This window comes from Caenorhabditis remanei, chromosome I (assembly GCF_010183535.1).
Source record: "Caenorhabditis remanei strain PX506 chromosome I, whole genome shotgun sequence".
Classification (NCBI taxonomy): domain Eukaryota; kingdom Metazoa; phylum Nematoda; class Chromadorea; order Rhabditida; family Rhabditidae; genus Caenorhabditis; species Caenorhabditis remanei.
In genome coordinates, this window is record NC_071328.1 from 14,015,454 (window position 1) to 14,030,210 (window position 14,757).

General features: G+C 37.5%; 2 protein-coding genes across 2 annotated transcripts; one reads left to right on the forward strand and one right to left on the reverse strand.

Annotated features, from left to right (window-relative positions):
- Positions 1 to 4,041: 4,041 nt before the first annotated feature.
- GCK72_003082 (uncharacterized protein) lies at positions 4,042 to 4,281 on the reverse strand (the record flags this gene model as incomplete). The annotated part of the gene is made up of 1 exon (XM_053723802.1): positions 4,042 to 4,281. The coding sequence occupies one exon, from the start codon at positions 4,279 to 4,281 to the stop codon at positions 4,042 to 4,044; it is 240 nt and encodes a 79-aa protein (XP_053592447.1).
- Positions 4,282 to 11,351: 7,070 nt separating this feature from the next.
- GCK72_003083 (uncharacterized protein) lies at positions 11,352 to 11,641 on the forward strand (the record flags this gene model as incomplete). Its single annotated transcript, XM_003099191.2, has 2 exons — positions 11,352 to 11,417; positions 11,465 to 11,641. 2 exons carry the CDS (start codon positions 11,352 to 11,354, stop codon positions 11,639 to 11,641), a joined length of 243 nt encoding a protein of 80 aa, XP_003099239.2.
- Between the last annotated feature and the right edge of the window lie 3,116 nt (positions 11,642 to 14,757).

A 14,757-nucleotide genomic window follows, 5' to 3' on the forward strand; every position in this document is an offset into this window, starting at 1 on the left:
ACAAAAAAAGTCAGAATTATAATAGAACATTAAAAAATATTTAAAAATATAGTTTTTACAACAAAACCAAATCAGAGAAGAAGCGGGAAAACAATTTTCAATAAGGTTTTTATGAAGATTTTCAATAATTATGGCGTCTAGACTCTGATGGAGGGAAGAGCACGAATGTTACCATCGAAGAGTTTTGATCTCGGTTTTCACTTTGTGGTTTTTGAGGGCACACTCGACGCTTATGATGGTTAATACTTCTACCAAGAAGAGGAGAAAAAGCAGGACTGTAAAAAATGCTCTGTCTTAAAGTCTCATCACTACAACTTACAACACAAGTTGCTATCCCCCAGAATAGTCAGAATGATGGAACACGTCAACCGAAACACGAAAAATGGAAAATACGATATTTTATTCTTTAAAATTCTGAAAAAAGACTATTTGTTGCTTTGGTATTACAAACTTTAAACCCTTTTGTTTGATATACACGACAGCGAGACTGACTACGGTATTGATCGAGCCGTGACCTCGGTTCCCACTTTCTGGTTTTGGAGGGCACACTGAAAAATTCAAATTTTTTTTTCGATTTTTTTTTGAAAAAAACTTCTTAAAACTGATTTTTTGTAGGTTTCACAGGTTTTTGAGGGTGATATTTGAGAAAAATTGTACTTGTTAAGGCGCGGCTTCAAACAAAAACTAATTTTTCATCAACATTATATTATTTTGGTCCTTAGAATTATGTTTGGTCCTTAGAATTATTTTTGATCTTTAATTTTTTATTGGTTATTCACAGTGCCTGTGACATTAAAAAAAAATTTTATTTAGCGTATTGATTTGTTTTGTTAATTGTTTACAATTTCATAATTCAGTCTGCCTTCAAATTATTTATTTGCAAATATGGAACAACTGATAACGAAGTTGTAAACTCGACGCGGCAGTCTAGGAATACATTTTATTTAGTGTAATTCGTAAACTATTTATTTCCCTCTTCCACCTTTAGACCTTCCAGATCGAGATGATTGGTTCCCAGTAGAGCCTCTGGAACTTCGACCACGACCGCGAGCTCCTCCTGATTGTTGTGTACGGGTTACTGCTTCCGCCCTCGATGTTTGAACACGGCTGCTACTTCTAAGGACCAAAAATAAGTCTAAGGACCAAAAATAATTCTAAGGACCAAAAATAATTCTAAGGACCAAAATAACCGACAAGAGCAAAATTTTCTTTGGTTTTTTCACAGCAGAACAATAACAATAACAAACAAAAAATTTCATCGTTATCAATTTCCTATGGGCACACACATTTTAAATTGTTCTTATCAGTTCGTCCCGTAGACAGCGTGCGGCAACTAGTATAGTCTTATTTGTGTGTAATTTATAATATTACTGTGAAAAAAAAGAGTTGTGGACAGAGCTTAGTCTACGGTGCAAATGAAATTCCAGCTGATTCTTTAACGAGCAACATTACATTTCAAAATAAACTCGTATTATAGGCAATGTTTTCAAGGGTTTTGGCTGTATTTTCAAATTTTTCATGTTTAGGGAGCGAAAAATGAGCTGGAATTTGCTCCGCGCCGTAAGCTCCGCCCACAACTTCCTGCCGCATGTCAGCCCGCGATCATGTGACGGAAATTGTATTTGTAAAAAAAGTTCAAACGCTGAAAGGAAAAAAATGGAAAATATGCTAAACTAAGAAACTAAAAATGCTTTATGACTTAATCGAGTTATCTTACTAGGGAATGTTCCAGACGTAACTCGGTCTTTCAAATTGACTCATATCTTATTGAGTACTTCTTAACACAGAGATTCCGAATATGTGATCCAATTTTGCAGAACGCTTCGCTGAATCGAGATATATGCATTTTAAGTCATTTTTAATGCAAAAATTGCATTTTTCAAGAGATTCAAAATCAATTTTTGACCCAATTTTTAAAATTTCTTCTGTGTTACACGTGTAAATAAAGGTTGAAAAAGCACATTAGCAATGGCTTTTGAAAAAAAAGTTTTCAAAAAAAGTTTGATCACAAGTGTTTTTCTGTCAAAAATGGCAGTGTAACAATTGGTTTTTTGAAACAATTTTTTAATCAGAAAACGTTCCTTATGTCGTTTTTCAACCTTTATTAACATACATTACATAAAGAAAATTGGAAAAATTGATTCTCAAACTGATTTTGAGTCTCTTGAAAAATGCAATTTTTGCTCTGGAAATGACTTAAATCGCATTTATCTCAGTTCAGTGAACCGTTCTGCAAAATTGGATTACATATTCGGAATCAGCGTGTTAAGAAGTACTTAATTAGATATGAGCCAATTTGAAAGGCCGAGTTACGTCTGGAACATTCCCTAGTTAGCTTTGAAGAAGATAAAGCTTACTTGGTTTACTCGGTGATCCAACAGGAATATTATAATAGAAAATAATAGATTTTTAAAAACAAGAATTCACAAAAAATCAGATGGGACCGTCATGCCAGTAGACAGTCTGAAAGGCTGAATAAGGTTTTGAAGAGATTCACTGGGTATTTGTAGGCACAGTGTCTGTCTTCTCTAATCTCTCTTCATTTTTCATACTCTCTCTGTTCGGCTATAAAACAAGAGAGACAAGTCGTGTTATCAGTTCCTCTTAACACGCTCCCACCCATCTTATCATTTTCTCTGATCTCTCGCAATTTACCATACTCTCTCTCTCTCTCTCTCTCTCTGTTTGTGTTTTCAAAATGTCTTAAATTGGCATTCCTATACAATGAGACTCAAAAACACTGAGAAACATCTCAAAATGTGAATTTTCATTCCTGAGAACGCGTTGGCCGAATTTTCTCTATTGGTTTTTCTAGGCCTCGCAAAGTTCTCCCCCCGTCCGTTTTTCTGGCGCTCATTTGACGCTTTTCATCATACTGTAGTTTATTATAACCGTACTTTATATAGTAGAAATCTCATATAAAGCCGGGTCTCCAAAAAATGATAAGAAATGTCTGTACTGGACTTGTGAAGTAACCTATTTATTGACTCCTTTTAGTTTTTTTCTAAAAGATCAAAAAATTATATATGCACCCAATTATCAAGCAATTTTTTATTTAAAAGTTTAGATAACATGTCAAAAACAAAACAGTATTAGAACAATAAAAAAAGATTAGAAAATATAGTTTTTACAATAAAACTAAGTCAGAGAAGAAGCGGGAAAACAATTTTCAATAAGGGTTTTATGAAGATTTTCTATAATTATGGCGTCTAGACTCTGATGGACGGGACGAGCACGAATGTTACCATCGAAGAGTTTTGATCTCGGTTTTCACTTTGTGGTTTTTGAGGACACATCCGACGCTTATGGTGGTTAATACTGCTACCAAGAAGAGGAGAAAAAGCAGGACTGTAAAAAAATGCTCTGTCTTAAAGTCTCATCACTACAACTTACAACACAAGTTGCTATCCCCCAGAATAGTCAGAATGATGGAACACGTCAACCGAAACACGAAAAATGGAAAATACGATATTTTATTCTTTAAAATTCTGAAAAAAGACTATTTGTTGCTTTGGTATTACAAACTTTAAACCCTTTTGTTTGATATACACGACAGCGAGACTGACTACGGTATTGATCGAGCCGTGACCTCGGTTCCCACTTTCTGGTTTTGGAGGGCACACTGAAAAATTCAAATTTTTTTTTCGATTTTTTTTTGAAAAAAACTTCTTAAAACTGATTTTTTGTAGGTTTCACAGGTTTTTGAGGGTGATATTTGAGAAAAATTGTACTTGTTAAGGCGCGGCTTCAAACAATAACTAATTTTTCATCAACATTATATTATTTTGGTCCTTAGAATTATGTTTGGTCCTTAGAATTATTTTTGATCTTTAATTTTTTATTGGTTATTCACAGTGCCTGTGACATTTAAAAAAATTTTATTTAGAGTATTGATTTGTTTTGTTAATTGTTTACAATTTCATAATTCAGTCTCCCTTCAAATTATTTATTTGCAAATATGGAACAACTGATAACGAAGTTGTAAACTCGTCGCGGCAGTCTAGGAATACATTTTATTTAGTGTAATTCGTAAACTATTTATTACCCTCTTCCACCTTTAGACCTTCCAGATCGAGATGATTGGTTCCCAGTAGAGCCTCTGGAACTTCGACCGTGAGCTCCTCCTGATTGTTGTGTACGGGTTACTGCTTCCGCCCTCGATGTTTGAACACGGCTGCTATGACCTCGTCTCAAATTTTGCCCTCTTCCTCTAGCTCTCTGAGCTCTTCCCGGTCTTCGTCCTCCTGTTTCAGTTGGCGATTGTCCACGTCGGTCACCCATGACACTTCCTGAGTTCACTCTAACTTGAAGTGTTCCTCTGCAAATCGTGACATCTCCACGGTCTTGATTATCGCTCAATTGCTCTTGTCTACCTACTCTCTGTGTTTGACCACGGCCAGAACTTTGGCCTCTCCTTAACGGCGGCGTATTCCCATCAGTCCTTCTCTGTCCGCTTGTTGATTGAACTCTTCCAGCTCCTGCCCCTCTTCGCTGCTGACCACGGACGTGGGTATTGCCACTCGTTCCTCTTCCTCACGTTAACAGACTCTCGACGACTGGCTCCCGGTTTTCGGCCTCTCCCTGTCTGTTTGCATGTCTGTTTGCAGGCACTGTGAATAATCAATAAAAAATTTAAGGACCAAAAATTATTCTAAGGACCAAAATAACCGACAAGAGCCGAATACAATATAGAAAATTTTCAGAGAATATATTTTTGCAAAAAATTGTAGACTGGGTCGCAATTTTTTGGTCCGGAATTTCACGAGTTTGGTTATCTATTGCCTATGAGCGCACACATTTTAAAGAGTTCTTATCAGTTCCGTAGACAATTTATAGTCTCATTTGTGTATAAACTGAATGCTAGTAATTTGAACTTTGACACATGTCATAAAAATTGCTGATTTTTTCAATTAGCACGGAACGCTAATAACAAATTTGAAAAGTTTTGTACCACTTACTTGGTTTTCTCGGCGAATAAACAGGAACACATGGAATAATAGAGAAGAAAATTAAGAATTCACAAAAAATCAGATGGGACCGTCATACCAGTAGACAGTCTGAAAGGGAGAATAAGGTTTTGAAGAGATTCATCGGGTGTTTATAGGCGCAGTGTCTGTCTTCTCTAATCTCTCTTCATTTTTCATACTCTCTCAGTTTGGGAGCAGGAGAGACGAGTCGTGTTATCAGTTCGTCTTAACACGTTCCCACCCATCTTATCATTTTCTCTTATCTCTCTCAACTTTCCATACTTTCTCTCTGGTTGTGCTGCTGAAATTTGATTATAGGCATTCCTATACTATGATACTCAAAACCCCTGAAAAATCTCATTCTGTTACAGTAATACTTTTACAGTCGCCAAGATGGTTTTGAGATGTTAACTCCAAAGTGAGCGGAGCTATCAAAACGTTGTCAACTACAAAAATACGTCAAATTTTCAGCAGATTATTTTTTGACAGTTTTTAGGTGGCTCCGGGCACTTTTGAGGAATCCGAGACCAGTTGCAAGTATCTTCATATTTCCTTCTCTGAGCGGCCGATTGTCGCTCTGCCTCTTTTATAGAATGAAAGTTCTATATTTTTATTGAATTATAAATGGATTAAAAGGTATGTTTATTTATTTCGCTTTTGAATTGAAAGGGGGATAACCGAAAAATGCTCAAAAGTGGCAGTTTATTCTCGCCGCCCTACAAGTCTTGAACTACCATCAGTCGATATGAATGAAACTTTCGAACAAAGTTTATCATTGAGGTGAGTTCAGATTTCATTAGTATAGTCTAGTGTCATGACAACTTGTAGCTTTCACCCGATTTTGACACGCAATGAGTTTTCTGAAGAAACGGATCGTGGAATGAGGTGGAAGTACTGGATGTATTACCTGCAACTGGATCGGAAGATGGAAGCACCGAGATACAAATGAAACTGGGATTGTGTTTAAAAAAATCAGTAGAAAGACTGGATTATACAAAAGATTACCAATTGCTATTAATGGTAAACTGACAGCAGTCTCTTGCAGGTAACATCCAAATTTATGTATTGTATAGGTCAATTGACAATTTTCAGATTTGAAGCATAATTTATGAAACAGGAGTCCTCTTTAACTAGAGGATGCTGACGATGATTTCGACTTATATTTTTATTCCAACTCTGTTCGAAAACTTAATAAAGATCTATGATATGTTTGGAGTAAATTTGAAATCAAAGAAGAGAGAGAGAGAAGGCTACATTAAAATTGAAAGACGCTTCTGTGTATGATGAAGGTCTGTACATTCCTAGTTGGATTCCACGGAACTACAATTGTATACACGATAGATAGCATCAAGAGTTCGTTTTTCAAAGTAGGGTACACTGTCTCTTCAACAGTATTATCATCATATTTTTGCAAGCCGTTTGCAACCATCACTTGCGGCTATAAAACTCCAACCCCTTTCCTTTTGTTTCCTATTTTTATTACCAAAAGGTGATGAAATATCAGAAAATTTATGTTTCTCTAAGTCTCTCCTCGAACAGAAAACCATATAAAATCCGAGACCATTTGCATGTTTATTCATATTTCCTCCTTTGAGCGTCGTTGGATTGTCGCTCTCCCTTTTTTATAGAATGAATGTTCTTGATTTTTATTGAATTATAAATGGACTGGAAGGTATGTTTTGTTTATTAAGCTTTTAAATGGAGTTTTGAGAATTTAGGAAAATGCTTTGAAATATGTAGATATAATCATTTAATAATACTCGAAAACCCCTAAAAATACCCAAAAATACAAATTTTTTACCCCGAGGAATGCTCAAAAGTGTTCAGTGCTCTGTGGTGGCCGAATATTTTGTTTTTGTGTTTCTAGGCCACGGAAAATTCTTTCACGTCCGTTTCGCAATTATTTTTAACGTTAAACCTGTTCTTAGTATTGTCAGGCTATTTTTTTTTAGTAAAATACATCACTTTAATAAAAATAGCGTGGCCTAGAAAAAAATAGAAAAAGTTCGGCCAGGGAACTGACCACTCGGTATTTCAAGAGTTTTCAGAGATGAAAAATGGCATTTTGAGGTTTTTTTCAGGGTTTCTGAGTACAAAAACCCATTTTTTTGTAAAAAATTTAAGTGGCCAGTGTCATGGCCGTATTTTTATGATTTGTGTTTCTAGGCCACGGAAAGTTCTTAGACTCACGGGCTTCTGCAATCTTGGTCTTTTTGATTCCATAATAAGTTATTTTGTGGCACAGTTAGTTTTACTATGACACACTCTCAGACAATTTCAACTAAAAAAAGGAAAAATATGAAATACCAGCCTATCTGCCTCGCCTTCGGCGATTCAGTCGGCTGGCCTCTCCTCATTCACGTGGCCACCTTCTCTCAAATGTGCCCGCTTGGCCGAGTGGTCTAAAGCGGCTGTCGCTGTCCAAAGCACGACAGTTCGGTTTTGCCCGCTGGCTCAGTTTCTCTTCTCTTTCCAAACCCGCTGCGGACAGTGCCTCAGACAAACAGACAAACACCACTTGTCTTTTATATATAAGAATGATTTCTTGGCCGGTAATGTATTGTGACTCAGTTGTTTCGTTTTGCACTGGCGGTTCTAGTAAAAAACTATCCGGAGAAACGCTAGGGTTGAAAAGAGCTTTGAAAAAAGTTGAATTTCAAAAAATAATTTGGTGGCCTAGAAATCCAAATTTTGAAAAAGTTAGTCCACCGTCCAAATTCCGTTGTTTTTGCTGTTTTTTGGCAATATTTACTATGTCCGATACTTTTGATTAGTTTAAACTCCGTATAATTATCTAAGCTCCATGGCCTAGAAATCCAAATGTTATAAAAATTGAAATATATTTGTCGCAACTGCTCCTATATTTTTCAATTAAAAAAATATTGAATTTCAGTGATGACACCAGAAGGAGAATCTTAGTGCTGCCACCGCGACTTACACTATGGAAACGTGATGGTCAAGCGAGATTGAGCCGGAGTGAGTTTTATAATAATTATTGTACCTTTCTCTTTACTTTTTGAATTTTCAGGACGGTCCACACTCTTCTGTCTTCAACCAATGGAATTGCTGACATGGGATTCAAGGTCAACTTCTCCTTCAATGAAAAACTAGACAAGTGAGTTATTTTGGTGTCACCTAAATAACTAACCATCAAATATTCAGAAAACCGAAGAATCGTGAACTGAAGCAAAAAAGGGGAGGAGATGGAACACCCATCCACTTCGACGACTTCTTCTTCGTTTAATTTCATGTTTTTTTAAATAAATAAATTCATGCAACATCGTAATCTTTTTTCAAAATTACAAATAATCAGTTGTGAAAAAGCACAAGAGCTCTCCAAATAATTGCGAGCATTTTTCTCTTCTCATTCTGTACACATTCCGAAACTACTTCTCCCAATACTCCAAAAAAAAACCCATCTATCAGAATGGTAGAAAATTAAATTCTCTATTAAATGAGCCAGAAAACAAGAATTTTGTTCAGAAATTGACTTTTTTAATACAGAAAAACCGATTTTCAGAAAACTGAGATTTTCAGTCATTTCACCCAATACTAATTTCATTTTCTAAAAATTACAACAGTTTCTGAGCATCTTCAGGTGCATTCTACAAAAATAAATAAAATTTTCAGCAGATTATTTTCATAGTTCACAGTCTCCCAAACCCCGAAAAACAACTGCAAGCGAAAGTTCTCAGTGGAGCGCAAAGGCCGCGCGCTACAGTAGTCAAAAAAAATTTTTAATTAATTTTTCAACTAAAAATTTTGATTTTATTTAAATTACGAACATTAAAGGAGATAAAAAGTGAAAATTGTCCATTACAAAAAACGAGAAAGGCAAAAGCAACATTCCGGAAAAAAGAAAACTATTTTTGGAGCAAAAATAAAGGCGCTGATACAGATCGAAGTTTTGGCCTGAGAAATCAGTTTTTTCATTATTTCTCGAAACTTATTCTGCAAAAAAGTGACCCATCCATCAGAAATGAAGATCTTTTTATTGCGGATTTTTTGAGCTATAATTGAGATGGAAACGTCAAGAAATGAAGAGCTGGATACAGTTTGAAGTCGAGAATTCGGCAAAAAAGTTTCAGTTGAAAGTGGTGTTTTCTTTAAAAAATTATCAAATACAACACTCAAAAGACTTGATATCATGGTTTTTAGAAAAATAATTGTTTTTCTTTGATGTATTCATCACATTAACCTTTATTGAAGTGACTCTTTCATCTTTAGCTTTACGCTAAAAATTAAAAAAATTAACTTTTAGACCTGCAAATTTCTCAAATTTTTCGTTTCGTGAGGGGAGATCGAAAATTTCCTTGCAGTTCTTACTCGGACTTTGGGAGACCGTGTAGTTGACAATTTTTAGGTGTCTCCGCTTACTTTTGACTTTTTTTCAGTATTATCATATTTTTGCAAGCCCTTTCATCACTTGCGGCTATAAAACTCCAACCCCTTTCCTTTTGTTTCCTATTTTTATCACCAACACGTGATGAAATATCGGAAAATTTATGTTTCACTGAGTCTCTCCTCGAACAGAAAACCATATAAAAGCCGAGACCAATTGCATGTTTTCATACTTGTCAAAAATCGGGCCGGGCCGGGCCGAAATTTCTCTCGGCCCGGCCCGGCCCGTCGGCCCGGATTCAAAAATGTGTATTCATTTTGTAACACAATTTTCTGAAATGTTTCTAAAATTTAGAGTAAAAATGCTTAAATCATCATACATATTTACCTTTTTATTGAATTTTGAAGTTTTCTTCGAAAACTTCTTTTTTTTCAAAAAGGTAGTAAGTAAAGGATTTTTATGGTACCGTTTTTCCGAAAGATTTTTATGGCATTTCCTCAAAAAAGGCCTGCAAGGCCTACCTGTCTGAAAAAAGGCCTGCAAGGCCTACCTGTAATTCATCGTACTGTAAAATACGAGCTTGCGCCTGCTCCGTATTCTATATTTCTGTCTGTTTTAGGAGCATTCTTGATGTAGATTGCAATCTTTATTTCCCGGTATAGGAAAGAGAGCGACTTGGGCAGTCACCCTCTTCCACCAGTGTCTCCAATATAAAGTGAATGTAAAGAGAAATGTGTCCGCCTACCCGTGGTTGCTTACACTCCCGCCGGGCAGGTGGTAATAATCTTCTCAATCGAGAGATAGAACCCGAGGAAAAGGAGAAAGAGACAGGACGGAAATTGACCTGTGACAGTACCCTTGTTCATAATCCCCAGGTAAGTACCTGTTGCACCTGTTTACCTGTTCACCTGATTACCTATAATCAAGAACTCTCCGAATATCCCCCCCCCCTTACCATATCCCCTACCGTACCCCTACCGTACACCTGTATACCGTACACCTGTTAATTAAAACTACCGTACGCCTATTATAAAAAAAGGAAAATTTTTTTGGGAATTATAATTGTAATGATTAATTACCAATATTACGTTTTACATCAGAGCAACCCAACATACGACCTACCACCACGGCACCTAACAGAACAAAATGAATATAATGAGCATTTTAGGCTCTGCCTCCAAAAATACCTCTCGCTCTCTTTCTCTGGGTCTCTATTTTTCTTTATCTCTCGTTTCATCTTTTTTTCTCTAACTCTCTCATTTTCTATCTCTTTCGCTAAATATGTCAAATCAAGTGACATCATCTTGATTAATTACCCCCTAGAAGAGCCTCGCTCAATGCGCTGAAACCGCGGGTACCAACTTGATTAATTACCATCCCGGGTGTCTTCAAAAGAATTGACCCATGAAAATGGGTCCCTCAAAAGCCGATCCCTCACAATTGGAGAACCGCATAAAGCCCCAAGAAGCCGGATTGGGTGCGATAAGATCTTGATTGATCTTGATTAATTGCCCCCCGCCCCCAAGAAGCTCCTCTTTCTCTACATCTCTCACTTTCTATCGATATTTTTCTCATTGCGCCATGGAGCCAACGGAGCATCTGTTGGCACAAACATTGCACATTACCACAACTGAGAATAAAAAATAGTATTGAGAATAGTGACTTACCAAGTTCTTGATGTGTTTCAGTAGAATTTCGTATCTCTTGAGCAGCAGACTTGTTTCGACAATCTCGGCACAAATTGAACACAAGGGTAGCGTCCTTGAAAATATAATAGTGTTCAAGTTTGGCTTTTCCAGCAGAAGGGAACTCTACTTGTTGGCATTTTCTCTCGAGATAATCCAATCTTTTTTGATTCTCAGAGAGCAAAGAATTAGCGGCAGCCATGAAGACGACAAAAGGTTAAAATGAGAAGAACAGGTCTGAAAAGATGGGGGCGGAGCTATTAATGAGCAGCGGCATCAAGTATCCAAACCCATCAAGGCATCAAACTCGGCAACAACAACACAGTATACGTCCAATTCATCGAATCCAAGGAGCCAATGATTTTGAGCGATCCGGAGTTGATCAAGAAGATTCCACTGGTCGAGAGAGCTATCAACGCTTATGTAAGTAGTTATTCCTATCACTAAGTTCTCAAATCCTGATATTGCAGAATCCGGACTGGGAGACCACCGACACAATTGTGAAGACTCCACTGGTCATTCCGTATGCTCAGAGAGGCGGAAAATTTGTGTTGGACAACATGTTGAACATGGGATGCGAGGACTTTCTTCTCTGCTTCGATTACGGAATAATCAAATGGCTCTGTGACAATATTCGAATTTATTGACTCAATAAATTGTTTTCAATTTTGAACCTGTTGTTTGTGTTCTTGATAACCGTGGAAGTGAAAATCCTTTTTCCGAAAGTCGGAATTGAAAAAAGCCCGAAAGACGGAAGCTGAAAATTAAAAGTCGGAGTACCGTGCAACATTGATTCCCACTTGTCTCACATAACCAAATGAATAGCTGCTCGATCGTAACCAAGTTTCCCAGAGCACCGCGCGTTACAACGCGCTCATTCGAACAATTGCATCTGGCAGACTGTACACAAGGGGAGGAAAGATCAGTCATCTTATTTTATTCAACTCATTCAACACCGATACTTTCAAATCACATATCTTGTACTCTCTATTCATAGTCTCATCTGCATTCTTTACCCGGTACTGCCCATTTTCCTCAACTTTCGCTCATCGCTGATAACTTAGGACGGAACTTACTTCTGATGCGAAAAGGAGGAAATGGTGGTTTAAATGTGATAAGAATCGATAATGTTCTTCAAAAAAATTAATTGAGTCTATCAAGAATTACCCTTGGGAGAGACGAATCCGCACTTTGATGATAGCCCGTGAAGAAGGAGTTTCGAGATGGAAAGTTTTGAAAAAGAAATAATTCTGTTTTTTGATACTTTTTATGAAATTTCTCCCGCGTCTACCGTGAATAAACACAGCCCATAGGTAAGACTACTCGCAGCGTAACTGACCGAGTCTTACAGGATCCGACACAAGAAAGAATGGTGGGGGAAGTCATAAAGAAAAGAAAGAATTCTGTTTTTTGATACTTTTTATGAAATTTCTGATATATTCTAGCCCGGGAGGATTCAATCCCACGTCTACCGTGAATAAACACAGCCCATAGGTAAGACTACTTGCAGCGTAACTGACCGAGTCTTACAGGATCCGACACAAGAAAGAATGGTGGGGGAAGTCATAAAGAAAAGAAAGAATTCTGTTTTTTGATACTTTTTATGAAATTTCTGATATATTCTAGCCCGGGAGGATTCAATCCCACGTCTACCGTGAATAAACACAGCCCATAGGTAAGACTACTTGCAGCGTAACTGACCGAGTCTTACAGGATCCGACACAAGAAAGAATGGTGGGGGAAGTCATAAAGAAAAGAAAGAATTCTGTTTTTTGATACTTTTTATGAAATTTCTGATATATTCTAGCCCGGGAGGATTCAATCCCACGTCTACCGTGAATAAACACAGCCCATAGGTAAGACTACTTGCAGCGTAACTGACCGAGTCTTACAGGATCCGACACAAGAAAGAATGGTGGGGGAAGTCATAAAGAAAAGAAAGAATTCTGTTTTTTGGTACTTTTTATGAAATTTTTGATATATTCTAGCCCGGGAGGATACAATCCCGCGTCTACCGTGAATAAACACAGCCCATAGGTAAGACTACTCGCAGCGTAACTGACCGAGTCTTACAGGATCCGACACAAGAAAGAATGGTGGGGGAAGTCATAAAGAAAAGAAAGAATTCTGTTTTTTGATACTTTTTATGAAATTTCTGATATATTCTAGCCCGGGAGGATTCAATCCCACGTCTACCGTGAATAAACACAGCCCATAGGTAAGACTACTTGCAGCGTAACTGACCGAGTCTTACAGGATCCGACACAAGAAAGAATGGTGGGGGAAGTCATAAAGAAAAGAAAGAATTCGGTTTTTTGGTACTTTTTATGAAATTTTTGATATATTCTAGCCCGGGAGGATTCAATCCCACGTCTACCGTGAATAAACACAGCCCATAGGTAAGACTACTCGCAGCGTAACTGACCGAGTCTTACAGGATCCGACACAAGAAAGAATGGTGGGGGAAGTCATAAAGAAAAGAAAGAATTCTGTTTTTTGATACTTTTTATGAAATTTCTCCCGCGTCTACCGTGAATAAACACAGCCCATAGATAAGACTACTCGCAGCGTAACTGACCGAGTCTTACAGGATCCGACACAAGAAAGAATGGTGGGGGAAGTCATAAAGAAAAGAAAGAATTCTGTTTTTTGATACTTTTTATGAAATTTTTGATATATTCTAGCCCGGGAGGATTCAATCCCGCGTCTACCGTGAATAAACACAGCCCATAGGTAAGACTACTCGCAGCGTAACTGACCGAGTCTTACAGGATCCGACACAAGAAAGAATGGTGGGGGAAGTCATAAAGAAAAGAAATAATTCTGTTTTTTGATACTTTTTATGAAATTTTTGATATATTCTAGCCCGGGAGGATTCAATCCCGCGTCTACCGTGAATAAACACAGCCCATAGGTAAGACTACTCGCAGCGTAACTGACCGAGTCTTACAGGATCCGACACAAGAAAGAATGGTGGGGGAAGTCATAAAGAAAAGAAATAATTCTGTTTTTTGATACTTTTTATGAAATTTCTGATATATTCTAGCCCGGGAGGATTCAATCCCGCGTCTACCGTGAATAAACACAGCCCATAGATAAGACTACTCGCAGCGTAACTGACCGAGTCTTACAGGATCCGACACAAGAAAGAATGGTGGGGGAAGTCATAAAGAAAAGAAAGAATTCTGTTTTTTGATACTTTTTATGAAATTTCTCCCGCGTCTACCGTGAATAAACACAGCCCATAGATAAGACTACTCGCAGCGTAACTGACCGAGTCTTACAGGATCCGACACAAGAAAGAATGGTGGGGGAAGTCATAAAGAAAAGAAAGAATTCTGTTTTTTGATACTTTTTATGAAATTTCTGATATATTCTAGCCCGGGAGGAAGGACCCATTGTTACTCACGTGATTCCTTTGTCCATTCCAATTGTTGAACAGTTTTTGTTCTGCAGCCGTGTACGGTCCTGGGGGCGTTGTGGTGCTTCTCGACTGGAAACTAAAATATAAGTATGTGAATTTGAAAAGCTCGCATGAAGAGGTAACTTGAGAGAGAAAGTAAAAGGGGTATAGGGAACACAGGTAGATCAAATGCAATTAAAACTAAGAGAGCTCAAAAAAAGAGGACTGCTCGGTGAGGGAATGAAAGGGACGACTGACTGTATTCCACCAGTCTGACCTCATAAGAACTAGGGGGCGTGTCTTATTCGTCATCACCTATTAGATTTCCCATGGAGATAAGTGAAGAACAAAGAGAACACG